Below are 26,793 nucleotides of genomic sequence, written 5' to 3' on the forward strand. Positions count from 1 at the left end.
CGGAGCCTACAGAGACCCCACCCAGGGAGGGCAGTGGGTTCAGGGCCTGGGGGAGGACAGGACCCCAGAAGAACTAGAGCAACGGGCAGGGCAGTAAAGCCCCGTTGTCACAGCCTTGGCCCAGGACAGACTGGCTTGCAATGGCCAAGGCAAGTGCCCAGATCTGGGAGCAAGAGCCCGGGGTCAGGGCAGGAGGATGGGCTACCTGGAGGGGATTCATTATACAGGTCGGGGTGAGGGACACCCGCTGGCCTTGTTACAAAGGTTTGCAGAAACCAGGAGTGGTGCACCAAGCAGGTCCAGGCCCTGAGACCACCCCACTCCATCTCCTTCCCCCTCCTGCTCCATGATGAGTCTTCATGAGGCCTCTTGGTTGTCACCACAGCTGTTTGAGCCCCAGAGACTTCCAGGGTATGCTGTGTGGGGACATGGGAGGGGCCGAGCCGGGCTTTGACCATGAAATCCTTGATCACAGGCAGCCCTCACAGACCATCTCCTCTCAATCCCGCATACTTTTGCCTGGTTCCCCAAGAAGCCTGGGGCCCTCTGCACATAGATGGAGACTTTTGCCTTTTGCTTGGATCATTTCTCCTGCCCTTCTTAGGCCAGGGCGGGCCCTCTGAGTTCTCCAGACCTATGGCCATCACGTGGTGCCAGGAAGGCAGGACGAGGTGGCACTGGGGCTGCCCGTGGCCTGTGGGCAGGTAACCACGTGTTCCCAAAGGAAGTACCTGGGGTGGCTCCTGGAGGACAGGGCGGGGTGCCAACGTGGCAGGCCGTGTGCGTGGGTCCTACCCAGGAGTTCCACGGACACACACGTGTGTGTCCGTCTGTCCAGCCAGGAGAAGCCCGTGGATGGCCCGCTGATCCGCCCACAGGAGCGAGGAGCCAGGGGCTTGTTCAGAGTTTAACTGGGTTTCATTTTTCGGTCTAAAAGGTAATTCTTACATAGGAAATAATGCAACTTCCTCCAACGCATTGACATTTATTTTAGACACCTCGATGGCAAATTTTCTAGAATTTGTATTCCCAGTGTTTGAAACAATCTGCTTGAGATTTTTGGGAGTGTATTTTAAAAGATAATTGAGGGTAATTCAGCTTAAATGCACAGGCCTCTGGGGATCTTGATTTCCTTCTTTAAAAAGCAGGTGTTTGGGGAAGGTGGAGGGGCACACGTGCGCGTGTGTGTGTGTGTGTGTGTCTCTATCCCCAGCAGGCAGGCACTCCGTGAGGGGACATCGGAGAGGCAGGTTGAGATGAAGGAGAGAAGCCAGGGACCTTGAGGTTGGGAGACCCGTTCTGCAGACCCAGACCCAGCCTGTAACAGCACAGTGACTTCTGGCAGGTCACACAGCTCCTTACAGCCCCCACCCGGTAGGGTCTCTGTCAGTTAGACAGGTTGATGTGTGTGAAAGTGCTTGTGCAACAGCAGACTCCCACATCTGAAATGGTATTATTAATCCTACGAAACACGAGCCCAGATTGTAACATCACCCAGCGTCTGGAAGCACACTGGCAATCCCAAGTAGACTTGGAGTGGGTTCTCTTTACCCACACCTTTGAGATACTGGGGTCTCTCCTTGGGATTTATCCATGAACAAGGCATAAAGATCCCTGCCTTTGGGGCGCTTACATTCTAACGGGGGACAGAGAAGTGAAACGCTCAACGTAATAAGTAAGTAGGTTATAAAGGATGGAGGAAGGTGTGCAGGACGGGGAGGAAACCCAGCAGAATGAAAGCGATAAAGAGCTGGCAGGGGAGGGGCAGGCGGTGACTTCTAATAGGGTGGACAGAGAGTGCCCCACTGAGAAGGGGACATTGGAACCAAGACTTCAGGGAGGCGACAGTGTTAGCTGGAGGAAGAGCATTCCTGGCAGAGGGAACAGCAGGCTTCAAGCCCTAAAGGCTGCCGAGTGCCTGGAGTTTCTGAAGAGCCACGAGGAGGCCAGAGGCTGGAGCAGAGAGAAGAGTGACGGAGATGCATTAGGTGAGGACACAGAGGGAGCAGAGAGTGGCAGGGGACTGGGTCCGGGGACCTGCACGACCTGACGCTCACTGGCAATGAGATGGGGGGGGGGTGCCTTGGGAGGGTTTCGAGCAGAAGTGACGCCATCTGACTCCCCTTCCTAAAGGACTGTTCTGGTTGCGTGTTGAGAATAGAGGGTTGGGGGCCAGGTTGGAAGCAAGCTGTTCATTATTGATGGATTGGACCAGGGTGGTAGCAGTGGAGAAGTGAGAAGGGGTTGGATTCTGGATCCAGAGCCAACAGGACTTGCTTTCTGATTGGATATGGGATGTGAGAAAAAGGCAGGATTCCAGGATGGTGCCAAGGTCACGGGCCTGAGCAGCTGGAAGGAGAGTGAGGTCCGTGGGTAGTGAGGCAAGTTTGAGGTGGGAGAGCGGGAGTTTCATCGTGGGCGTATCTATTCAAGGTCCAGGTGGAATCGACAGTATGTGAGCAGACAACTGGATACATGAGTCCAAGGATTGGGAGAGAAAATGGGCTGGAGGAAAATGGGAGTTGTCAACATATAGAAGGCATTTAAAACTCTGAGATTGGGGGATGGATGAAATCTCCAAAGAATGATTGTAGAGCAGTGAAGAGGACCAAGGACTGGCCCTGGGGCACCCGACCCTGAGAGGGAAAGAGGGCCGGACAGCCAAGGAGACGGAGAAGGAACAGCCAGGGAGGCGGGAGGAAAGCCAGGAGAGGGCAGTGTCTTACGAGCGAAGGGAAGAGAGTATTTAAAAGAGGAGAGAGTGATCAACTGTGTGGGATGCTGAGGCTGGAGAAGCAAGGTGATGCCCGAGAACTGACGGTTGCACTTGGCGATGTGGGGTCATCGGCGGCGGCCGGACGGGAGCGTTTTCAGTGGAGCTGTGAGATGTGCGCCTGGAGGGACTGGAATTCGAGGAGAACCGAGACAGCAAACGTAGACAACTCTTTTGAGAAATTTTATTGCAACTGGGCAGTAACCAATGGGATAAGCGGGTTATGTGAGTGTTTCTCAGGGAAGGTGACAGTGCTTTAGCATGCTGATGGGAGCAATGCAGTAGAGAGAGCTAAGCTGATGATGTGATGGTGCGGGGGAGAATTGCTGGAGCTATGCCCTCGAGTGTGCTGGAGGGGACAGGAGCTCGTATGCAAGGGGACGGCCGGCTTTAGATTGGAGCACAGATAACTCAGCCGTAGGGACCAGGCGAGAGAGTTGGCAGGAGGTGGGAGGAGGTGGTGGGAACCTCTGGAAGTTCTTCAGAAGCTTCTGTTTTCTCAGGGAAGTGGGAAGCAAGGGCATCAGCTGGGAGTGAGGAGGGGGGGGAGGAGGAGTTGGAGGTTGGAGGAGGGAGAAGATGTGGAAAACTCACATAGGGGAGTGGGAGTGGGAAAGGACCTGAATGGTCTAGGGAAAGAGGGGGATGGCAGGGCAGGATGAGGCCTGTTGAAGTCCAAGCTCTGGAAATGACAGTGAGACCAGGTTAGGGTGGTGGTGTGTCTCTCCAGCCATGTTCAGGTCCTGGGGTGCAGGGTAGGAGTTGGTGAAGCCGAGTTTAACTCTTAAGAGAGTCAAGAGTATATGCAAAGAAGGTTAAAATGGTAAATTTTACGTTATGTATGTTTTACCATAACTAAAAATGAAAAAGAGTATATATATGTCAGGGCGGAGTTGTTGTGATGAGGGGTGCAGGTCAAAGAAACAGACCAGCGGTTCCAGTGGCGTCACAGGCTTTGGGGGTCAGGGGGCTGGACAAAAAGGAGATGGTGGTCCGAGAGTGGGGAGCTTAGGACTGAGATGGGGGGGGCGTTGCAGGTGCTGGAATAGTAGGGTCCAAGAGGTGACGCTGGCGTGAGTGACTGAGGGAGGGTGGAGGGTCGCTGGAGGAGAGGCGGCCAAGGAACCCAGAGCCCTGGGGTATGGGAAGGGCTGTCCATGAGGGTCCAGGAGAGCAGCAGGAAGAGGTCAAGGGTGACAGAGGAGTGACTGTGAGCCAGGAGCTAGAAGGCTCCGGAAAAGAAGGCGCCGTACGTGGGGGTAAGATGCAAAGCCAGGGGTCTGGAAGCAGCAGTGAGGGGCAAGGAGGGTACCTACCCCGCCTCGAGGCCAGTGGCAGTGGGGACTCTGGGAAGACCACTGCCCCCCACATGAAAGGTTTGGGGAGGTTACTCAGCGGGGAGCCCAGCTTCCGTCACAAGAAGGCAAAAGGGATGTTCACAGAAGTAGCAAGTGTATTGGAGATTCTCCTTCCGACAGACCGCACAGGGAAGGGCTCGGTGGGAGATGGCAGCGGAAGAGGGGCGCACAGAGCCCTGTGGAGCCGGGGGTGCAGGAGTTGAGGGGAGTCTGGGGCTCTCCATGGCGCCTGATGCAGTGGGAACAAGGGCATGGTGACAAGAAGGCGGGCGCCCCCAGGGGCCACCAGGGCAGAGAGGCAGCGTTGCGTCAGGAGGGGAGGGGGCAGAGTAGAAAGTGCCCTTTCAGACCCTGTGAGCAGGGCTTGCCCTTGCCTCCTAATGAAGTTGAAGACATGGGGAGACCAGGCCCGTGTGTGGCTTCCGTGGATGTTTCATCTGTACGTTCCACTGCCCACTTCCACTTGGCTTAATTCCCCCCAGAAAATCTTTAAGGCAATACAGATGAATCTTTTTTGTTTTTAACATCTTTATTGGAGTATAATTGCTGTACATTGTTGTGTAAGTTTCTGCTGTGTAACAAAGTGAATCAGCTATACGTATACATATATCCCCACATCCCCTCCCTCTTGCGTCTCCCTCCTACCCTCCCTATCCCACCCCTCTAGGTGGTCACAAAGCAGGAGCTGATCTCCCTGTGCTATGCGGCTGCTTCCCACTAGCTATCTATTTTACATTTGGTAGTGTATATATGAATCTTTTTTGTGTATTCAGTTTTCTTCACTCAGGTGACATCCCAGACCTCAGAATGCACTGGTTCCCAGGAATCCCTCTGGCCACCTGGTCAGAGCAGTAGCAGAGGCCTCAGAAGCTTCCTGGGGGGAAGACTGAGATGCTGACCACCAGGACGTTATCCTGGTCAGCAGGGGGCACTGAGCTGTGGGAGAAAGAGGAGAGGAACCAGAAGCCCCGGGATGGGGCTCCTGTCTGCCAAGAAAGAGGATGGCTGGGGTCTGGGAGCCCTGGGGCACAAGCAGGGCAGGAGTGATGGCTGCAGCCCCACAGTGGGTGTATGGGGATGGGTGGGTCTCCCCAGGCCGGTGGAGCGAGGCAGGCACCTATGCTCCCAGAAGAGAGGAAGAGGCTCGCCTCTGCTTGGAGTCCTGAGGATTCTGAGGCCTCGGATCCCTCTTGCTTTTGCCCCGAATCTAGCCAGACAGGCCAGTGTTGGTCTTGAGGAAGATGGGTGGGGAGCAAGGATAGTTCTGTGGGACACCTACCTGCCTGCCGCCTCCCTCCAGGCAGAGCCCCACCCTATGTTCCACCCCCTAGGCTGTGGCAGCCAGCTGGGGCAGTTATAGCACCTATCAGTATTCCATATAAGCCACTCCACAGACCGACCCCATCCTCGTTAGAAGGGGGTCCAGGCCAGTGTGGCTCGTTTTTTGCTACATGGGACCACCTGATTAATGGTGGCTCTGAGGGGAGTGAGAGAAAACTGGCTGTGAATCCAAAATGGGCCTTCCCTCTGGGCCCAAGAGGCCCAGTGCTTCACTCCCTGAGGGATAGGGAGGTACAGTGACTTGTCCAAGGTCACACGATGGTTTTGGCATCTTACTTTTTCTTTTTTTTTTTTTTGCTTCTTTCTATCATATTTGTCTCTCTTGTTTGTGCTTGCAAAACTGACATAGAAAGATGAAGTGACACAGAGACAGCCCCCTTGATAGTAGCAGATGATGTCCTGGGCACAGAAACATTCTCACACAAGGAGGGAGGTGACCAGCGCTGCTCTGGCCTGAGAAGAGCAGTGGGGGTAGCCGGGAGGAGGGGCAGGACTGTGCCACAACGCGGCGGTCATGTCTGCGGATGTCCTGTCTGCTGGCTGGAGGAAGCCCCTCGCTGGAGGTGGGCCTGAGGTGCAGACTCCCCTTCACCCAGCCCTGGGGGCTGGGTCTGGCCCTAAGGTCTAGCCAGGGTTCTCTGGGGGCCTGGGACTTGGACCAGGCAGGTAGGCTGGATCAGAGCTGCCTCTGGGCCTCCTGGCATGCCCTGGGGTTTAGTGACCAGAGGAGAAAGTGTGGGCTGGCTGGGTTTAGGGATGGACCAGACACAGAAATCAGGGGTCCTCAGCCTGAAAGCTCCAGGTGGTCTCACTTCATTCTCTCTCTCTCTCTCTTACACACACACACACACACACACACACACACACACACACACACACACCCCACCCCCCACCCCCCACCCCAGTCTGTGACGGTAATTTCATGCCACTAAGGAAAGCTTCATTGCTGGGGATATAGGCGGCGGAAAGAGGTCTCTCCCTTCAGTCTGGTTTCCTTTGTTCCTCCCTCGCCTTCCTCCCTCTCCCCTTCCCGGCTTCCCTCCTCTTCTAGCCTCCTTCTTTCCATTCTCCCCCCCCCAACCCCCCGCCCCGCTTCCCCCTCCTTCCCTCCTCCCCCCTCCCCCTGAGCTGTGTGCCCGCCGCGGGACCTCCGCAGAAGGCGGGAGGGTGGGACTCCGGGCTCCGGCCCCAGCCTTGGTGGCCATCCTCCTGCGGGGAAGGAGTTAAGTCTCTCCGCTGCATCCCTCCTCCCTCCTCCGCCTCCACCCCCCCGCCGCCTTTGAGTCCTGCAGCTAGGCCCTGGGCTGACCTTCACCGGGAGGGAGGCCGCAGTGCGCATGCCCGGGCCGGCTCCGGCCCGGCTCCCGCCGCTGCCCGGTTACCGGGCGGGTGAGGGCGAGGGAGGGCGGCCGCGGTCCCGGACGAGCCCCCCAGCGCCCGGCCGCCGCCCGATCGGGCGTCGTGGGGGGGCCGCCGAGCCCGTCCCGCCGGCCGCGGCGCATCTCTCCCTGCGCGGGGAGCGGCGCTTTGCCATTTGGTGCTGGTGGTGCTTCGGCGAGGGAAGGAGAGATGGGGGGACGGCAGGGGGGACTCCGGCTCCGGGCGGCCGCCCTCTGCCCGGACACGCGCGCGGCCTGCCCGGAGCGCGGCCTGGGCCGGTCGGCCGAGCCTAAGGGCCGGGTTGAGCCGGCAGGAAGGGCCCCTGCCTGTTGGAATCGGGGCTTCCCCCGGGCCTCCTTCCCACCCGGCAGGACGCAGGAGCCGGCGGGCGGCGTGGCACTGCTGAGCGCCCTTCTGGGGCTGAGCCGTTGGGGAGCCTGGCCTTTGTGAGGTGGGAGTCCTGGCCCGGGACACCCTCACTGGCGCCTCTGCTTTCTGGTCTGAAGGCTCCCCGGTGTCCGCACACCTAGGGTCGCCCCTGTAAAAGCAGCATGCACACGTGTCTGCTGGCTGAGGCCTTGTGAACAGACTGCATTGGTGATCACGTTGTGCCTGTGTGTGCAAATCCATGTGTCTCCTTGTTCCTCTGGTGTTTGCATTGGTGTGTGTGCCTGGGGGCAGGTATGCCCTATATATCTGTTGCCTGTGTATGCGTAAGGATGTCTCCCAGAGACGGGTCTGCAGGGCGAGGCCCTCATCCTGGGGTGGCCCAGCAGGCTGTTATCTATGGACCTGAGTGATGCTCCCCTCGGTGGCACCAGATCCGTTGGCCTAACCACCTCCTGCAATGTCCAGCACCAAGACCAGTCCCCTCACAAATGCTTGGTGTTCCCACTGTGCCGATCCACCTCCTCTGCTGTCTTCTTTTCCCAAAAGGCCTCTCCAAGAGTTGAGACCTCGGAGCTTTACATAAACCCTAGAGGTGTCTGCCCCTGTCCCTGTCCCCCAGAACCTCCAAGGTGTCACATGTCCATGCTAGAAGCACCCACAGGGAGGCGGGGTGCCCATGGTGAGGCACAGCTTCAGGTAAGTGGCAGAGTATGAGCTCTGTCCACTGGGCCACTGAGCTTTGGGTGGTTGCAAGTGTTAGCAGGCACTGGTCATGTCCAGTCCCTGTGTGCAGGCACGGAGGGAGAGTGGCACTTAAGACCAGCCTCAGACTTCAGGGGGCTGCAGCCTATTTGGAAAGCCAAACATAACACACATGAAACGCAGGGAACGTGAGACATTAGTAAAGTGCCAGTTCATGGCCATGGTAGATGGCAGTGGGCATTCAGAGAACAGAAAGATCTGTGCACAGGAGTGGGACCAGGGAAGGCTTCCTGGAGGAGGTGGGGCCCAAGCCGGGCTTTAAAGAATGAATGTGATTAGGACAGGCAAAAGAACAGCAGGAGCAGAGGCTTGGGAATGCGAATGAGCAAGGGGTTTTGGAAGTTAGCGGAGAGACTGGAGAGGTTAGCTCCCCAGGTTACCAGCAGCCACCTTCATGGCCTATGGCAAACACCCACCCATTCCCACCCCAGCAGGGCCCAGTCTCTCAGAGTGTGGGTCGGGGTGGGGGTAAGCCTGGGGAAAGATGTAGTAGGAAGGGGATCTCTAGGTCCCCTGCTAAGCTGGTGGTAGAGGAGAGGCATCCTGAACCACATGCCCTCTCTAGCCTTTCGGGGGATTGACAGTGGGCACTTAAATGGCGGTGACAACCAGAAGCACAAGGGGGCCCAAGGAAACCAGGCTGCAGGCAAAAAAGGCTCCCTAGCCAGAACACTCCCTTGGTTCTTTGTCCTGACCTCTGAAGGCATTCTGAAGGGTTGAGGGTCAGGACCACCCCACCCCACCCCAGGGTAATCCCGGGTCTTCAGTATCTAACTTCAAATAAGCTTCCCAACAAATTCCCCCAGGCACTGCCCCATCCTCACCTGGATACTGACAGTACAACCCCAGGAGGCCCATAAACTTGACCCACTCTGTCCCAAAGCCCTGGGTCTCTTCCTCCAGAAGGGGGAGAGAGGGGTGTGGCCTTGGGGGCATGGGCGGGGCCAGGGCTCCCGGCCTGGGGAATCTCAGGATTTGCCCCTCCTGTATCCTGTCCCTCCCTCGCCCCAGGGACTGCCAGCCCCCTCCACACCACCCCTTCTGGGGCTCCCTCGTAGCCCCACTGCTACCCCTGCTTTCTCTGGGGTCTTGAGGCTGGCCCTCCCATACCCAGCGCCCCAGCTCCTCAGGGTCCCCTACCCCACCCCCGACTCCAGAACCGTCGGGTCCTGCTCACCTCCCTCTCCCCGCCCCGCCCCAGCCGTCCACGCCGGCTCCTGGCCTGCCCCCACGGCTTCTCTTCCTGTTCTCACGAGCTTCATCCACCTCCCTGTTTCCGAAATACCTCCCCTACTGCCCTCACTCTCTCACATAGAGACAAAGGCTCACGTACCCCGAAATAGACTCACACAGGGCTGGGAGACACACACCGTGTCCCGCCACAAACGCACACGCACGCACGCGCGCGCGCCGGAGGCTCTCGTGGAGGGAGGCACACAGAGAAGGCATTTGTGTGTGCACGCACATAAACATCCACACCCACAGCCCCGAGCCGTGCCCACACGAGGGTGCAGACACACACGGCGGGTGAGACAAGGGCGCACACATCTGTGGACGCAGGGGCACCCCGCCTCCCGGGGCACACCCACGCCTGCCGCCCCGGTGCAGGAGAAAGGCCTCCTCCGGGCTCCGGCTCCCCCCGGATTCCTTCCAGCGAATGTTTCCCTACTTGGCCTGCCAGGTCTCTGGGGAAAGGGCCTCAGAAATGCAGCAGGAGCCACTTGGGGGCAAAGTTGGAACTGACTGTTCCCTGCCTGGCCCTGCCGGCGAATTCCCTAACCGAGAAACTATTCGCGGCGAGAGGCCGGGGGGCCGGCGAGCCCCCCGCCACCTCCCCTCGCGTCCCCTCCCCGCGCCGCCTCCCCGCGGCCCTCGGGCGGCCTCGGGCTGCAGTGCCGCTGCCCAGCGCCCGGGAGCCGGGCTGGCCGGCGTGCCTCGCCGCTTATCTGCGCTGTTTGGCCAGCGAGGGTTGGAAAGGCAGGCTTTTCTGTCCCCGCCGAGTCAACAGGCAGACCCCGGGCCGCCGGACTATTTCTGTCTTATCAGTGCAGGAATGCGGCAGCCGCGGCGGCGGCGGCGGCGGCGGCGGCGGCGGGCGGGCGGCGGCGGCGTGGGCCGTGGGCCGTCAGGGCAGCCCTGAAGGGGCCCCCTCCCCACTCCGCTCGAGTAGAAGTGTGAGAGAGCCCAGCAGGACTCAGAGGGGAGAGTTGGAGGAAAAAAAAAAAAAGGCAGAAAAGGGAAAGAAAGAGGAAGAGAGAGAGAGAGAGTGAGAGGAGCCGCTGAGCCCACCCCGATGGCCGCGGACGAAGTTGCCGGAGGGGCGCGCAAAGCCACGAAAAGCAAACTTTTTGAGTTTCTGGTCCATGGGGTGGTGAGTGGGGGAAAGTTAGCGGGGGAGGGAGAGCGAGCTGGCTCGGGCTGAATGGAGGGATGGTCGGGAGGGGCCGGGAGGGGGGCTCCCGCTCTCCCACCCCTCCAGCGGGAGCGCCACGGCCCGCGGCCCAGCCCCAGGACTGTGCCGGCGCCCTGGCACCCGAACACGTCGTCAGGCGGCTGGCCGGGGATGGGTGCCCGGGCGGGGAAGGGAGGCGTTTGCATGGGTTCCTGTCAGGGGCTGGGGGTGGGACTTGGGGACTGTACCCCCCAGGTAGGGGCTCCCCTAGGTACCCGACGTGTTGTCTTCCGTTCTTTTCCTTGTGGGCCCAGGTGGTACCCCTGCCCTGGGGGTGGGGGTGGGGGACATGGCATCGCTGGGCTGGGCTATCTGTTAATCCGTTGGGACAGTGTTTCTCTGTGTCTCAGGAGCAAGGAGCAGGTGACCCTGTAGTCACTGTGAGCAGGAAGCCCTAGGGCTGAACAACCTCTGCATCCTGGCAGGAAGACTCTGGGGCTTTGCTGACGGCCTCTGCCATCAAGGCCAGAGAGGGGCCCTCTCTAGGGACAGACCCCAACTTAAGGGGTCTGAGGATCCCTCGCAGACTCAGCCACCAGAAGCTGATGTCCCTAATGCCTCAAAGGTGTGAAGGAAGGGCTAGAGTCAGGGACGCGAGGCCTAGAGACCAAAGGGGCAGGGCAGCACCGTCCTGCCACAAGCAAGCTTGGAAGGTCCACCGGGAGCCTGAGGGAGCCCAGGGGACCTGAGAGGATGGGAATAGGTTGGAAGGGCTGTGGAATAGGAGAGGCAGGAGCTCCAAGACTTGGGATGGGTGCTGGTGCTGGAGCCCGATATAGAGGAGGCAGTCAGGTTTACAATGGCCACATTTGGTTGTGACCCCAATGAAGGCACGTTCTCAGCAAAAGAGGCCAGAGTCCCTAGAATTTTGGCCCTTCGTGCGGGTTGCCGATCCCTGGTGGCTGGCACAGCCCTCTGGGGGCTCTGGAAGTCTCCCTCTCAGGGCCTCTTCAGCAGATCAGTGAGTACCACTGACCTTGTTAAGTGGGAGAGCATCTGATGGGGAAAGGGGCTTCCCTGGGGCAGCTGTCCTCCAGCCACTGGGCTCTCTGGGCTAACTTCCATCTCGGTCAGCCTAGTGACCAGTCCTAATCTTGCTGCCTGGGGATTCCCTTTTAAAAGGCCCATCTAGGAGGGAGAGGGGCTATACACGTGGATTTTTTATTTGGCCAACTTAGAGCTTCAGTTCTTGGGTGGCTGGGAGCCCCACTACCCCACTCCCAGTGGCCCATCTGTGCTGGTGGGGAATGGCCGGCGTGGGCTCCATTCTGGGCTGCCACCCTGGAGGTGTGAGTGACAGGGTCAGGTGGGGCAGGGGAGGCAGACACATGTACAGGCAGGTTTCACTGCGGAGGCGATGGGCAGAGACAGCTGGCTGGCTGGGGGTTAGGGTTAGACATAGCGCAGGGCAGGAGGGACCGGAGGGAGAGTCGGCAGTTAGAAGGGACTCACCAAGCTCAGGGTTAGGGCTCTGCTCCTCCCTGTTCCTGGGAGCAGCTGCACTCCTGGGGGTGAAGTGGGTGGTGCTCAAATGGTATCAGGGGCACAGGGTCTGCAACCATCACTCCCTAAATCTCCTTCCTGCTCTCCAGTCCCCATCCCACCCACCCTCCACTTGACAGCCCCTCAGACCCTCCCCAATCCCTCTTCTGGAATCTGGACAAGTGAGGTTTTAAAAGTCTGTGGACCACTTCACTCAATACATTTGATGCCATCTACATCCCCGCTGAGCACCGGGGTAGCGGCAAAGGAATACACCTGCCTCATCTCCCTCTCTGTGGCCCCCTGCGAACCCAGACTTCTGACCTCACTGGGGTAGGGTGGGGAGTAGAGGCGGTCTGGAGGATGGGACCATCTCTGGTGATTCGGGTGGACGGGCAGGGAGAGATGGATATAAGAGGAAATGTTGCTGCTTTTGACCTACCCAAGCCCTCTGGACCTCCCATCTCCAGTTGAGCCTCCCCCCACCCCCTATCGGAGAATCCTGGTGAGGTCTGACCTCAGTCCCTCAGGTTGCCTCCAGCCTTCACCTTGAGAGCAAATTATGGGGATGGGCTACGCCAGCAAAGCCCCTGCCTGGAGAGGCTTGGAATCAGAGGAAGGGGGTGGGGATCAGGGCTGAGGGGTCAAAGGCAGGGGCCCAGAGAGAAGAGTGGGTTGAAATGGGAAGGGTGAGTTCAAGGCAGGACAGCCCAGGACATGGACTGGGAAGCAGGGAATAGGAAGAGGGGCAGCAGAAGTCTGAGCAGGGAGCCCAGCCCCTAAACTAAACGAAGCAGCAGAGAGCAAAAAGCCCTTCAGGAGACGGCCGCTCAGCGCTGCCTTCGCCGGGAGGAGCTGCATGACCTTGGCTAGGTTGCTTTTCTCCTTGAGCCGCGGTTGCCTCATCTGTCAAGTGGGGAGGGAAGGACCCGCTCAGACTGTCTTGCAGAGGAGCATGTGGATGTGAACATCCTTTAAAAAGGTTGAAAGGCGCCATTAATATTCATTTTCGCGGCACCTTCCGCAAATCCGAGGCTGGCAGTGCCCTGTGCAGTTGCCTGGCTTCAGTTAGCTTCCTGCAGCGAGACGCAAAGCCCCCCTCCGCCAAAGCCGCGCGGTTCCGGCGCCCCCACCCACCCCTCGCTCGAGCCGTCGGCAGCAGGGTCACGGGCCGGGGGCTCGGGGTGGGAGAGACGCAGCTCACCGCGCCTGGAACAGGGGCCCTGGTCTGACCGGCGGACGCCTGTGTCTGCTTCACCCCCCGCCTCCCCAGCGCCCCGGGATGCCGTCTGGAGCCCGGATGCCCCACCAGGGGGCGCCCATGGGCCCCCCGGGCTCCCCGTACATGGGCAGCCCCGCCGTGCGACCCGGCCTGGCCCCCGCGGGCATGGAGCCCGCCCGCAAGCGAGCAGCGCCCCCGCCCGGCCAGAGCCAGGCCCAGAGCCAGGGCCAGCCGGTGCCCACCGCCCCCGCGCGGAGCCGCAGGTAAGAGGGGCCCAGAGCAGAGGGGGCGGACGCAGGACCCGCAGGGACGGGGTGGGCGAGGAGCGGGATTGGAAGCGGGAGAACGCTCAGCAGGGAACAGGCGTCCTGGGTGGGATGCCCTCCCGGGAGGCGGGCTGAGGGGGCACTGGTCTGGTTCCTTTGTGTGCCCACCGTAGAGACAGGCTGCGGCCGTCGCGCCCTTCTCCTTGTCACCTGCTCTGTCCCTCTCTCCACCCCAGTCCCCAGGTTCTGGGTGATGCTTCAGTCTTTGGAGTGGAGGCGGGGCTGGCACTAGGACTGAGGGCAGAGCTTTAGACTGTGTTTCTTAGTGTGGTTGTCCAGTGTGCCTTCCTCAGAACCCGCCGGCTTGACTGTTTAAAAGCCCCACTCCAGATCTTCTTAATCGGAATCTCTGGCCGGGGGGGTGGAGCCTGGGGATTTGCCCCGTGGGTGGGCAGTCGCTGCCCCATCGTGCTCTCGGGTGATTCTTTATCAATCAAATGTTGAAGAGTTGCCATAATCTGTCCTCTGGATCAGGTCTGCCCCCAAACCATCAAGGGCCAGCCTATTTACTTGTCTGAGCCAGCTGGTGGTACCCCAAAAGCCCCTGCTGGTGCCTGGCAAGAGAGATACCCCTCTGGGTTTCACTATTTAGCCAAACACACATGCTTCCCTTTGCACACCAGATGGAGTCCTATAAAAGGTGCAATATGGATTTTACCGCATTATTAAATATTTTTTACATAGCAAGGAAAATTCACCATTTATAGGAATCCCATGATGAATTCTTCTGCAAAGTGAGTCATTCTTTTATACAGTAAAGAGTCCCTGATTTATCTTGTATAAATGGAGAATTTCACATAGATAATTTCTTCAAAACAAATCAGACCTTTAATGAAAACTGCTTGCCTAGCCTTAGAACAGATTTTTGGACAGAGAGGGGGCAGTGGTTGAGAACACCACAAGGGGGCAGTATGCAGCCATCCTCTAGGCTGGGTTCTAATTTCTACTTGCCAAGGATTTTCTGGGGTGCTTTTGGGAGTCAGAAGCAGCTAGTGGATCAAGAAGAGTCCAAGTCCCAGCTGCTACCCCAGGTCCAGCCGCAGCCACACCCCTCAGGAGAACGTCCTATCCACTCTCTCTGGATACCTATGGGTGTGTCCCTGGACCCTGCTAGCAGGTGGCCCAAGGGCATGAGCACCCCCTGCCCGTCAGTGTCCCCTTCCAAGCCCAGGGTGGCAGGGGTGCGAGTCCTCGCCAGCTTCACACCATCATTTCCTCCTCCAGGGATGGGCCAGGGCTGTCAGCTCCCCTCCCTTTGAGCTCAGGCCACCTTGGACTGTGCACCCCTGCTTAGCAGAGAAAGAGAGTCCTCAGAATCCATCCTCCCTCTCCTCTGTCCTCCCCCCTTCCCAGCTTTCCTCAAAGGCTTCTGCAGCTCCCCTACCCCCAGCCCCTTCTAAGTCTCATTTCGATGGCCCGGAGGATGTGGTGGAGCAGAAAGGGGCTCCCAGGCTGGAGAGAGGACGGGGTCACCTCTGCTCCCCCCTGAGAGGACAGAGCGCCAGTGCCACACACCAGCATCATAGCCCCTTGGGCAGGCAGACGAGCGGGCTGTGGGAACCCCAGCCAGGCGGGCTGAGATGTCGGGATAATTTAGCAGGTGGCCTCGTTACTCCCAGATCTGTCGCCATGGTAACCTGGTTTTTTCTTTAAAAAATGTACAGTGCCAAGAGGAGGAAGATGGCTGACAAAATCCTCCCTCAAAGGGTGAGTGCCTTTCACAGCAGCCCCCAGCCCACCCCCCACCCTTTGCTGCTCCGCCCTCCTTCCCCGCTCCCCGCCACCCCGTGCCTCCTCCCCTCCCCCCTCAGGAGCTGCTTCAACATCACAGTCACTTTCACTTTTTGTTCAAAAAGCTAATTAAGAAGTGAGGCTCCCCAGGCCAGAGGGAGGGGGTGGGGCGGAGGGAAGAAGCGGAGCCATAGGGTTAGGATACTGGGTCTGGGGTGCAGTAGATTGAATTCCAGCGGTCTGAAGACATAAAGGCGTGGGACAAAGAGGAGTCGAGAGCTCGGGGATCACAGGCTGGCAGGGGGAGTGAAGGGAACAGAAGCTGGCCGGAAGGCCCAGGCATCGTAAGAGGACCCAGGCCGAGCTGGCTAGGTGGTAGCATGGTTGAGCAACCATGAGCCAGGGTAGAGGCAGGCAGCGACATCACCCGTCTCAGGGACCCCAGGGTCCGTCCTGTCCACTTTGCAGACACCCAAGGGAAACCCAGAGGCCGTGTGACAAGGGAGAGGACAAGACGAGGAGGTGAAGCCCTAGCACTTGCTGGGCTCCCTGGGTGCTCCGGCCGCCCCTAGTGATGAGATGCACTGCTTCTCCCTAGTGGGAGAAGCAGTTTTTATCCCCACGCGTCAAGGCCTTTATTGCTGGATTCGGAGTCCTGGCGAGAGCTCTCGTTCCTGCTCTCAAAGTTCCATGCCCTGAACCTGGCCAGCTCCCCGCCACACTCTTTGTGTCCTGGGACCACATGACGCACGCACATTCCACCTGCGAGGCTGGCTGAGCCCCTGGTTCCCGGCCTTGTTCCTCCTCTTCCAGATCCGGGAGCTGGTCCCAGAGTCCCAGGCTTACATGGACCTCCTGGCCTTTGAGAGGAAACTGGATCAAACCATCATGCGGAAGCGGGTAGACATCCAGGAGGCTCTGAAGAGGCCAATGAAGGTGCCTTGGCTTGGGGGCAGGAAGAGGGGGCTAAGTCCTATTCCCAGAATGGAGAAGCGGGCTCGCCCCGGGGGTTGGCTCTGTACTACACTCTTTATTTCTACAGCAAAAGCGGAAGCTGCGTCTTTATATCTCCAACACTTTTAACCCTGCGAAGCCCGATGCTGAGGATTCTGATGGCAGCATTGCCTCCTGGGAGCTGCGGGTGGAGGGGAAGCTCCTGGATGACGTACGTCCTGGCCCAGGTCTCTCCAGGTGTCCTGGGGTGGGTATGGGGCTGAGCCGAGGACAGTACTAGACTACTAGCACTCAGGGCTAGGAAGTCAGCCCTGGCCGGGGCGGGGTGGTCTAGAGAGACGCTCTGGCCGGAGGCCTGCTTCTAACTGTGCTGCCCTGCCCGACCAGCCCGCCCGCTCCCAACTCATTCTGCCCCGACGGTCCCTGTTCCGCCCCCACGGTCCGTTCCTCTCCCACAGCCCAGCAAGCAGAAGCGGAAGTTTTCTTCCTTCTTCAAGAGTTTGGTCATTGAGCTGGACAAAGACCTTTACGGCCCTGACAACCACCTAGTGGAGGTAAGACCCAGACCCCTTCTGCACTTGAACCTGCCCCCCTTCCACAGACCGCAGTCCCGTCAGCTGCACAGGTTTGGATGAGGGAGCCCCCGCCACCAGGGCTGTAGCCCCACCAGCTCGGTCGGGCCTGTGACGTGACCCGGCTCTTATCCCCTGGGCAGTGGCACCGGACGCCCACGACGCAGGAGACGGACGGGTTCCAGGTGAAGAGGCCGGGGGACCTGAGTGTGCGCTGCACGCTGCTCCTCATGCTGGACTACCAGGTGTGCGCCCCACCCCCCAGACACCACGTGAGGCCCTCAGCCCCCCACGCCCTTCCTCCTAGACGGGGTGGGCCTCGGCCTCAAAGGTGCGCATCCTGGGAGATCCCATTCACCTCCCTACCCCGCCCTCTCCAGAGCGTGCTTCCGAGGAGCCCGGGCACCGCATCCCCGCCGAGTCCCAAGCCGCCTGGCCCTGAGCTCTTTCCACTCTCTCTCTTTTACCTAATTTTCATGGTCACCTTTTCCCAGCCTCCCCAGTTCAAACTGGATCCCCGCCTGGCCCGCCTGCTGGGGCTGCACACACAGAGCCGCTCAGCCATCGTCCAGGCCCTGTGGCAGTACGTGAAGACCAACAGGCTGCAGGACTCCCACGACAAGGAATACATCAACGGGGACAAGTATTTCCAGCAGGTACCCTCTCCCCCGAGCCCGGCGCCCCGGGCAGCAGGCGGAGCTGCCGGTAGGGGAAGTGCCCCTACTAAGGTGACGCCCCCACTCCCTTCCCGACTCCGTCAGAAACGGTCTCGGAGCCAGAGACCAGGGTCCCAGTCCCGGCTCTGCCATGGCATAGCTCTGTGCGGTGGCCCACCCATCTTAGCCACCCCAGGCGAGGAAGATCTGGAACCCCGGGAGGCCAACAGCTTTGGGGAACACTTCTTGTCACTTGGAATTGGGATCCCCGAGTTCTAGTCCTGGGTCTAGACTCTGGGTAAATTACTTAGCTATTTTGAGCCTTGTTCCTTATCTTTACAACAGGGTGATAACAATACCTGTCCCCTCTAGCCCACCGGGCAGTTAGGAAAATCAAATTGCTGTGGAAGTGATTTGACAAGAGTTCTACCAAACTAGAGATTATTAATAATAATATTTTTTAATAATAGTTTTTAAATAAATACAACAGATAGACCTGAGTAGTAAAAATAACAGTCGATATTTATTGAGCACTTACCACGTGCCGAGCACTGTTCCAAGCACTTTGTGCGTAACCGACTCATTTCATTCTAACAACCCCTTGAGATAGATACCATTCCCATCCCCTTTCCAGAGATGACGAAACTGAGGCCGAGGTGTTAAGTAAGTTGCTCAGGGTTGCAGGAGCGGTGGAAGCAGCACTTACACCCGGGCCGGCCGACCCAGGGCCTGTGCTCTCACCCGCGCGCTGCACACCCCTCCCCGTCAGCGCTCCTCTGGTCGCAGCCCACCTGGCCCCAGCCCCATGAGCACTGGCTTCTCATGGCCTTTTCAGATTGGAAACTGTGCTCTTTCAAGCACAGAAGAGCGATCTCTCTCTCCCACTTCAGATTTTTGACTGTCCCCGGCTGAAGTTTTCTGAGATTCCCCAGCGCCTCACAGCTCTGCTATTGCCCCCTGACCCAATCGTCATCAACCACGTCATCAGGTGAGGCCCCCAGCTGCTCCTCGGAACAGGGAATCTCTGTGGTGGTCCTGGCCTCCCTGCCCCTCCCTCTGCCTCCCCCCCGTGCCCCCCCTCCCCTCTGCATCGGGCCCCAGCGCCCTTGGCCTCTGTGGGGGCGGCACGGACGCCAAGGGCTGGACTCCCCTGGCAGCGTGGACCCGTCGGACCAGAAGAAGACGGCGTGCTATGACATTGACGTGGAGGTGGAGGAGCCACTGAAGGGGCAGATGAGCAGCTTCCTCCTGTCCACGGCCAACCAGCAGGAGATCAGCGCTCTGGACAGTAAGGTGGGGCCAGAGCCCAGAGCTGGAGTGGGACATCAACCCAAAAGTGACAGAAGTACAGACAAAACAGACAAGAACGTGGGCCTGTGGAGAGAGGAAGGGGAGGTGGCCCTTCCCTCCTACTTGGAGCTCCGCCCATCCCCCTTTCCCTGGGACTGCCTCGGCATCAGGGACCTGAGGGATTGCCCTTCAGAGGAACAACGGCAAACCCCTTCCCCGACCCCGTACCGCTCCCCCCTTTCCCTTCCTCTCACACATTGGCACGGCCAGGTGAAAGCCTCTGCCTTTCTACCTGTAGATCCATGAGACGATTGAGTCCATAAACCAGCTCAAGATCCAGAGGGACTTCATGCTAAGCTTCTCCAGAGACCCCAAAGGCTACATCCAAGACCTCCTCCGCTCCCAGAGCCGGGACCTCAAGGTGAAGGGGACTCAGGGAGCGCTGGATGGAAGACAAGCACATCGGGAAGACAGTAAACGTTGTTCACAGGGGCTGGAGGGGGTCCGGGCTCAGGGCTGACCCCACTGCTCCCTCCCAGGTGATGACAGACGTGGCAGGCAACCCTGAGGAGGAGCGCCGGGCTGAGTTCTACCACCAGCCCTGGTCCCAGGAAGCCGTCAGCCGCTACTTCTATTGCAAGGTGTGAAGGGCCCCGCAGGCCTCCCGTGTCCCTCCGGAGAAACCTCCCTTCTCAGCCGCACCAGCCGCTCCAGGGAGCCCTCCCTGCTCCCAGATGCTCCTCCAGGGCGGGCGGGGGGCGTCCTGTCACTCACCAGCACCACGGTAACCTGCTTCTGCTCTCATTTCTCTACAGATCCAGCAGCGCAGGCAGGAGCTGGAGCAATCCCTGGTTGCGCGCAACACCTAGGAGCCCTGTGAACGAGTGCCGCTGGGGGCCTCAGGCCCTGCCCTGTCCCCTAGGGCTCCGCCATCACTCCTGACGCCTGGCCGTGAGGCAGGGACTGGATTAAAGGTCATTCACCTGATAACAGCCGTGTGGTCATTGGTAACTGGGGAGGGAGGAGGAAGGGGAGGGCAGTGGGTCCCTCCACCCCCTCCCTCAGAGTCTTCTTACTCCATTTTCCCTAAACCTAAAAACAGTTTGGCAGAAGACACTTTTAATAACATTTTCTTATTCAGAAATACAGCAACAAGCCCTCCGTCGGTCCATCCATCTTGCCCCGCCTGGCCGGGGCTAAGGCCAGAAGGGCTCTAAGTGGCGGCGCGGGGTGCGGGGGGGGCCCGGGCCGCGCTAGGTGCTATTGGCCTGCTCCTGCTCAAACAGAGCCATGGCGAGCTGCGCACGGCCCCCCAGCCCCTCCAGGTTGCTGAGGCGGCAGCGGTGGTAGAGCTCCTCGCTGAGCCGAGGGCTGCAGTCACGCACGGAGAACTTCTGCACCAGCCCTGGCTCCACGGCCCGGAAAAGGTGGAGCCCTGAGAACCGGAGGAAAACATCCACCACCTCCAGCCCCTCCAGGGCTTCCTCCTCTTCCTGGCCTGCCAGCTCACCAGCCAGCCGGGCTCGCGCCGCCAGGTAGTCCGCGTTGTAGAAGCAGCCCTCTGCGGAAGCCTGTCGGTCAAACCTGCCCCCGGCGGGAGCCCCCCGGGCAGGGTCAGCACCAGGAGGGGACGGGGGGTCGGGGCCGGCCCCCGGGGGCCCCTGGGGAGACCTCTGTGGTGCCAGGGCGGGGCTGAACTCCTGGAAGTGGACCGGGAAGAAGGCCTGCCAGCCGGAGATGGCGTTCATGCGGCAGCGGTTGAGGACTTCGGGCCCGGGCCTGGTCCACACGGTGGTGAGGAAGAAGAGCGTGTCCACGGGGTGCTTCTTAGAGACCACGTCCAGGAGCCGCACCTGGGAAGGGGCCTCCGCGCGCACAGCGAGCCAGGCCAGCCTCGTCCCAGGGTACCGTCGTTCCAACTCAGCCGCTGCAGCCTTCACCCCAAGAAACGGGTCCGGGGCCCCTCGGCCCCCTTCCCGCGGCCCATAGACCAGCAGCAGGGTGAGCAAGGCATGCTCTCGTGGCTCCAGGACACCGGCTGCAAAGGCCTCCAGGAACGCAGGGGCCGCGGCGGCTTCGGCCACCAGCAGCGGCAGCACCAGCTGCACGCGGGTGGCCTCGGTGACGTAGGGCATGGGGAGGATCTCCACCCGGCTCAGGGGCCGCAGCAGGCTGACCCTGCGGGCCAGGGCCCGCCGGTGGCCGCGCTGCGTCACAGCTTCCAGCAGCAGGTCCAGGGTGTACTCCATGCCCCGCGCTGGATCAAAGCGCCGGTAGCCGTTGAGCAGCCGCTGCTTCTGGAAGCGCAGGCGGGGCTGATAGCGCCGATTCAGCTGCTCCAAAGCAGTCTCCACGGCGTCACCCACATCTGCCCTGCTAGCCCCTTGCAGTGGGCACTTGGGGGCCCCGTCTGCACAGGAGAAGGTGTGCTGCTCTGTGAAGTAGTCCCAGCCCAGCACCTCAAAACGAGAGTGCGGTGTAAAAGGGGCCGGGAGCCCAATGGGCCAGCTCAGGCCTGCCTCCCCCTCAGGGGTCAGCACGGTCAGGTTCCGGATCTGAGCCTGGGTGGGAGGGACGCCCAGTTAGTGCCCCGCTAGGCAGTCAGGACCCTACCCCGCTCCGGCGTCCCGGGGCCTGAGGTCTGCCCTGACCCCAGCAGCACTCGGTGAGGCTCATGGCTTAATTCCCTGTACTTTACACTCTTTAATCCGGAAAGTGCAGAAGGCATACGAATCATAGCCGCCTTTCACAACTGCTGTGAGAAGGAGGCCGGTGGGAAATGTGCTTCTGTGGAGGTTAAAGCACCCTGAAACCTAAAGCTGGGCAGTCTTTCTCTTCCATACTCAAAGCACTTGTGCTCTCCTCATAAAGAGCCCTTTGTTTTCACCTGTACCCCACCTCAGACAAGCCCCGCGGTCACGCAGAGAGTTCCTCTAGCTTGTGCCCTTGGACCTTCTAAGGTGCTGGAGGTTCAGGGACTTCTAGGTTTTTGCCTCCTTGCTGGAGAGGCACTACTGGAGAGGAATTAAAACTATTCTGTCAGGACTTCCCTGGTGGTTAAGACTCCGAGCTTCCACTGCAGGGGGCACGGGTTTGGTCCCTGCTCGGGGAACTAGGATCCTGCGAGCTGCGCAGGGGGGCCAAAAAATTCAAAAATTAAAAAAAAACACTATTCTTAGACTCCAATAAAGTTGTTAAAAACAAACAAACATTAATTCACTTAACTTTTATAAAACTCAAAAAACAAAAACCCCAACCCCCCCCCCCCCCCCCGCCCAAAAACACACAAACCACTCTTCTGTCTAAGCACTCTACCAAGCCCGGTCCTCAGAGCTCACCTGCAAACCCTTTTAAGTGCATCCAAGTCATGCCAGGAGCTTTGACTATCTTATGACTGACCTGGACCCCCCCAGAGCCCCTTCTCCCTGGAGTCGTTTTAAATTGGGGTATGGTCAGCCTCCTCCTACCTCGCCCAGCCTCCCCTCCCGCGCCATCATGAGCCTGGACGCCTGAAGCTCCCTCTGACCTCCAACCCTGGTCCCAGGCTCACCTGCAGCTGTTCTATTTCACTGTACGCTCGTTCCAGCTCCAGAGCACTGAAGCGCTTGTGGAGCCGGTACATGAGGGTTCCCTCGGAGACAGGGTGCACCGCAAAAGCACTCAGGAAAGCCGAGCTCTCCTCCTTCTCGGGGTCCCTATTTTTGGCCAGTTCAAATGAGCGATACTGCTGCCCCTAGAGGACCAATGAGACCAATCAATGCCACACAGGGAGGGCTGCCCGGCCTGACCACCCTCGACCATGCTCAGCATTCACACCTATTACTGCCACTGCCGCAGAAGCGGGGAGGGCACAGGAGCTCATTCTGGTGTCCCCTCAACCTCGGCCTTACTCTCACCAATGGATTTTGGAAAAGAGAGTGCTAGCTAAGCAACTAAGGATGCCCTAGCCCCCGCCCACCCCCCAAAGAACCCCACTGTTCCTCAGAATGAAAGCCGCAAGCCAGCAAATACTCCCAATCCTCTGGTCTGGGAGGAGGGGCCCCTCTGGTATCGTCCCCTCTTCACCAACCAAAAGGGAGGCTCCTAGGCTACCTTACCCCTCCAGGAGAGTGGCCATCTCTAGGACACTCCCAGATCATTGGTGACTGTGCAAGTGTCAGGGAAGGGGCGGAGGGCAAGGGGCCAGGTGGGAGGAGTGGTAAGGGGCACCTTTCTGGCTTGCTCAGAGGGTCCCTGACAAGATGCCACTTTTGACGGCCCTAGGGATCTAAGACTGCCAGAGGTGAGCAAGGGAGAGCTAGAGGGGTGATCAGGGCTGGAAAAGGCACGACGACAGCCCCAAGGTGCTGCTGGGAAAGTGCCAGCAGCACCCAGCCTCGAGGCCCATCACTCGGTCACTACTAACTTGTCGGGGACCGGGAGTAACTTGAAGGGGCTGTCACCTGGTGCTGTGAGACACAGCCGATGCCCAGAGAGTCAATGAGGCAGCGGCCAAGCCACTCATCAGGACGGGCACTGAGGATGTCTCCTCGACAGCCATCCAGATGGGGCCACAATCGAAGCAGGAGGCTCCGTGACAACAGGTAGCCAAAGCCGCCGTGGCAGTATCGGGCCTGCTCGCCCGCGCCGATGAACTCCTCCGTCCGGCCCAGGTACAGGTCTTGGTTGATGCTGAGGTGGCCAGCCAGGGCTGCCAGGCGGGGGGCCTGCACGTACGTGTCATCCTGCATGACGAAGAACCAGTCGTAGTCGGCCCCAAAGTGTGTGTGAAGATGGCGCAGGGTCTCGGACATGAGCCAGGCTGGCCGTTCGTCCCCGTGAGATACCACCTGCATCCCTGCCGGAGTCCGGGCCCCTCGCTGCCCAGTGAAGTAGAGTAACCGAGGGAAGTGGTGAGCCACCGTGCGGTTCACAGCCACAGCCAGAGTGGACAGTGTGGCCCGGGAGGTCAGGACAGCCACCAGCAACCGCTCGCGAGAGCCCAGCTCTGTCTGGATGTACCGAGTCCTGTAGGGAGACCAGCATGCCAAGGGTCAACTCCCTAATCTTTAGGAACTCAGTGTGTCCAGCCTATACATCCCCCTAGGAATTAGTGAGTTGGAGTTGAGAACAGAGAAGGGAGAGACCTCCTCATCCATATTCATGAGCTACTGGAGTGAGTATCCACTGAGTAGCCGACACTGGGCCTGATTTGGGAAGAGGTCAGCCAAGGCTGGAGGAGATGGGTTAGATGTAATTCCCGCCCCGTTGAAGAACATCCAACTACTAATTTAACACCAATGGGTGAGGCTTTCTTAGACCTGAGAAGGAGGAAGAAATTGGACCAAACCCTGATGGATAACAAGGTAAAGAATTGCTTCAAGGAGCCTACAATGATTACCAGCGAAGGCAGAGGCAAGGACTTGGAGCAACCCTAAACCGGGGTCTGGGGACTATGCACACACACAACTCTCACCTGAGCACCTTCTTGTAGGGCTTGTTGGGGTCCCTGTAGTAGGGGACAATCCGGGGTTTGAAGTCTTCATCACTTTGGTCAAGCTGAGTTCCTGAGTCTAGATTCTGTGGCCCTCCTGGTTCCCCCACAGCCACTACACAGGGATCTTCTCCCTCACCCTGGATCCAGGAAACCCGCAAGAGGCTCAGGCTGCACCCCAGAGACAGCCCTAGGATGAGGGGCAGTGCTGGTCGCAGCAGAGCCAACACTGAGCTCAGTCGCATGGCGGTGGGCCCTGCCATGTGCGTGCCCCAGAGGGCACAGCCTCAAGGATCGATCAGTGGGTAAATGGGCACCTGGCCGGGTGTAGGTCTGCAGTTTTAACAAAGGAACCTGGGGTCAATGAGGTCACCAAGAGAACAAGGCGTGTTTGCTTCCAGGCCCAGTATCCCCGGGAAATGTCTGCCTGGCCTTCTGTTGTCAAGGTGCTGGATCTAACCCTCAATCCAGATAGTAAATATCAGAATCAATTTCACCCACTAATGGTGAGGCTTCCAGTAAAAACGGGAGGAAATAAAACTCAATCCTGTCAAACCTAACCCCAAAAGGACTACATACATCTGTAGACTGGATCTAAGCCAAGAGATGGCAGCAACCCATAAAGATGGGCTTGGGGAAAAGCACGTGCTCCATCAACACAACAGCCCCCGGCTAGAGGAGCCTAACTCCACGGGCCTTTCCCAAAGAGCGCCTGGCGGGGGCACGTCTCACTCAGTTTACTGCAGGCGCTGCTGACGGGCCGCTGAAGGCCGGCACCGGGATGGGGGCAGGGCCTTTCCACTCTATTCCCGAGTGTTAAGCAGACATCTGGCTAGGGTACCCACCCCTCCCAGTAGTCAGGAGTGGTCAGGAGCCACTGGCACCGCGCACAGAAGCTCTGCCCACCTAATGAGGTGGACGGAGGATATGGTGACTCAGCACGCAGAGCCTCTCAGAGGAGCACAGTGGCTGATGGAGTCACTCTGCAGGGCGTTCTTCTCCGAACCCCCGCTGCTGAGAGGCTGGTGCTGCCCACCATCTTCTGAGAAGGGACGGGAGGCCAATGACAGTAACCCCGGCCGCCTAAGAGCGATTCGGTGTTTGGTGTTACCAGAGCCCCGGGTACCCAAACCGAACCAAAGCAAACCCAGAAGAGAAGCAGCTAGCGACAACGCAGGGATCCTGTGAAGGCGCACGGATGCTCGGCTGGCTTCCGGTGCGCCCGTTGTCAAGCCCGGCGCCCCTGTCTACCTCTCAGCAATCAAAGAGCAACTCTAAGTCCTAGAAAGAAGGCCCAAAGCGAGTGTTAGCCGTTAGTCTCACAACAGAAATAAAACTGGCTGCGTCACGGGGCTGTAGAGGAGGAGCAGGGAGACTCCGTTCGTTCTGGCGACGGGAATGGAGGTCGCGGCGGGGAGAGGAGGGCAAAGACCCCGTTCTCAGGCCCGTCAGCGGGGGCAAAAGCCCTGCCTGCGCCAGTGGGCGAAGAACAACCAAGGACACCCCGAGGCCCACGGGGGGAGTCCCCTGCAGCCGGGCCAGCGGCGGCGGCGGGCGGATAACGGGCGGCCGGGGTATGGCGGCCGCGGCCAGCCCGGTCCCGGGGAGTGGGGGTGAGGACGTGGGGCTGGGACGTGCTCCTGTCCTCCGGAGCGGCGCCCCCGACGCCCCTTGCAGGGGTAGGGCGGGGAAGGGGGAACAGACCCCAGGGCCCGAGGCGCCGGCTCCGCCGCTGCAGCCGCTGCCACCTCACAGCCTGGCCCGTTCCTTCCTCTTCCGCTCGCTGTCAGTCCCCGTCTCTATGGTGACCGCATCCGGCCGCTCGCTCCGCCGCCGCCCTCTCTGTGGTCGTCCCGCCCCCTCTCTGCGGCGCGTACCCGCTGTGGGGTGACGTGGTCGTCCCGCCAGCCCCCCGCCCCCCAACAGCAGGCGTGCGTTCCGCAGACGCTAATCCGAGTGAACCCAGCACGGACCCAAAGGTGACGCAAGCTTCAACCTCAACTCCCTTCTGCCCTAGAAAAAATTACTCTCCCTCAGTGAGCGCGCTTCTGCCTCCTTGACGACTGCTCCCAATGGGCTTCCCGAACCCCATCACCCACTCAGTTATTTCAGAAATGTTTATTGTTTGCCTACTAAGTTCCAGATCATCGTAAAGGAGTGGTAGACGAGGTGGGCATGGTCCCTGCCCTCAGGTAGCTGAGAGTTGCGGGAGACAGGCATTAAAGACGCATTGACAAAAAAAGTATAAATTTAGGTGGAAGTCACAAACTGTCATAAGAACCACTGCAGAAAAGTAGACTCCAGTGGAGAAACAGGACAGGAAGAATTAGACTGAGAATTTGGGAATCCTGAGATCCAAAGGTGCAGTAAGTTACCCAGACAAAAAGTGAAGAGAAGTTTTCCAGGCAAGGAGCAGAACACAGAAGGCCCTGAACAAGGAAGAGATTGGTCTGGAGAACTGGGAAGGCCAAAGCCGCTAAAGCCTGGTGAGTGAGGGGAAAACAGGTCAAGGGAGGCTGGAAGGCAGGCGGGGCCTTCAAGCAAGTATGGTGGGTTCCCACCCAGGACAGCACATCCCTAGGGAGCAATTTGGAAGTGCAGTTTTGTTGTCAGATGGTTGAGGGGAGGAGC

The 26,793-nt window shown here is 59.3% G+C and overlaps 2 protein-coding genes across 8 annotated transcripts in view; one reads left to right on the forward strand and one right to left on the reverse strand.

The window, feature by feature from the left end:
- Positions 1-19,679, forward strand: part of SMARCD3 (SWI/SNF related, matrix associated, actin dependent regulator of chromatin, subfamily d, member 3) — a 33,013-nt gene extending 13,334 nt beyond the window's left edge. Inside the window, exons 1-13 of one of the 4 annotated variants that reach the window (XM_057549681.1) lie at positions 9,870-10,375; positions 13,212-13,423; positions 15,151-15,193; positions 16,031-16,153; positions 16,260-16,398; positions 16,559-16,725; positions 16,887-16,988; positions 17,238-17,399; positions 18,290-18,387; positions 18,557-18,692; positions 18,988-19,110; positions 19,229-19,330; positions 19,505-19,679. In XM_057549681.1, the coding sequence (XP_057405664.1) occupies positions 10,298-10,375; positions 13,212-13,423; positions 15,151-15,193; positions 16,031-16,153; positions 16,260-16,398; positions 16,559-16,725; positions 16,887-16,988; positions 17,238-17,399; positions 18,290-18,387; positions 18,557-18,692; positions 18,988-19,110; positions 19,229-19,330; positions 19,505-19,558 (1,539 nt within the window). In that variant the 5' untranslated portion in view covers positions 9,870-10,297 and the 3' untranslated portion in view covers positions 19,559-19,679. Of the gene's footprint in view, positions 1-9,869; positions 10,376-13,211; positions 13,424-15,150; positions 15,194-16,030; positions 16,154-16,259; positions 16,419-16,558; positions 16,726-16,886; positions 16,989-17,237; positions 17,400-18,289; positions 18,388-18,556; positions 18,693-18,987; positions 19,111-19,228; positions 19,331-19,504 lie in introns of those variants that run through there. The other 3 variants (XM_057549683.1, XM_057549684.1, XM_057549682.1) reach the window with 3 other exon arrangements.
- On the reverse strand, positions 17,901-25,990 carry CHPF2 (chondroitin polymerizing factor 2). 4 transcript variants are annotated; one of them, XM_057549679.1, is made up of 7 exons: positions 25,867-25,990; positions 24,145-25,245; positions 23,132-23,696; positions 22,240-22,422; positions 19,464-21,250; positions 18,982-19,131; positions 17,901-18,711 (listed from the first exon to the last, which is right to left on the reverse strand). In XM_057549679.1, the coding sequence occupies exons 2-5, from the start codon at positions 24,423-24,425 to the stop codon at positions 19,943-19,945; spliced, it is 2,337 nt and encodes a 778-aa protein (XP_057405662.1). In that variant the 5' UTR covers positions 24,426-25,245; positions 25,867-25,990; the 3' UTR covers positions 17,901-18,711; positions 18,982-19,131; positions 19,464-19,942. The 4 variants fall into 4 exon arrangements, with proteins under 4 accessions (XP_057405662.1, XP_007165471.2, XP_057405663.1 ...); XM_007165409.2 differs by having other exon boundaries at positions 24,145-24,495; positions 25,069-25,973; XM_057549680.1 differs by having other exon boundaries at positions 24,145-24,495; positions 25,867-25,965.
- Between the last annotated feature and the right edge of the window lie 803 nt (positions 25,991-26,793).

Source organism: Balaenoptera acutorostrata, chromosome 7 (genome assembly GCF_949987535.1).
Source record: "Balaenoptera acutorostrata chromosome 7, mBalAcu1.1, whole genome shotgun sequence".
Lineage (NCBI taxonomy): Eukaryota > Metazoa > Chordata > Mammalia > Artiodactyla > Balaenopteridae > Balaenoptera > Balaenoptera acutorostrata.

Excerpts from the sequence above, each read along its gene's own strand:
- CHPF2 (XM_057549679.1), bottom strand. The coding sequence starts at position 24,425 with ATGGCAGGGCCCACCGCCATGCGACTGAGCTCAGTGTTGGCTCTGCTG. Across the intron at positions 22,423-23,131 it reads GCTGTGTCTCACAGCACCAG|GGGCAGCAGTATCGCTCATT; the intron begins GTGACAGCCCCT and ends TTGGTCCTCTAG. Across the intron at positions 21,251-22,239 it reads GTGAAATAGAACAGCTGCAG|GCTCAGATCCGGAACCTGAC; the intron begins GTGAGCCTGGGA and ends CCTCCCACCCAG.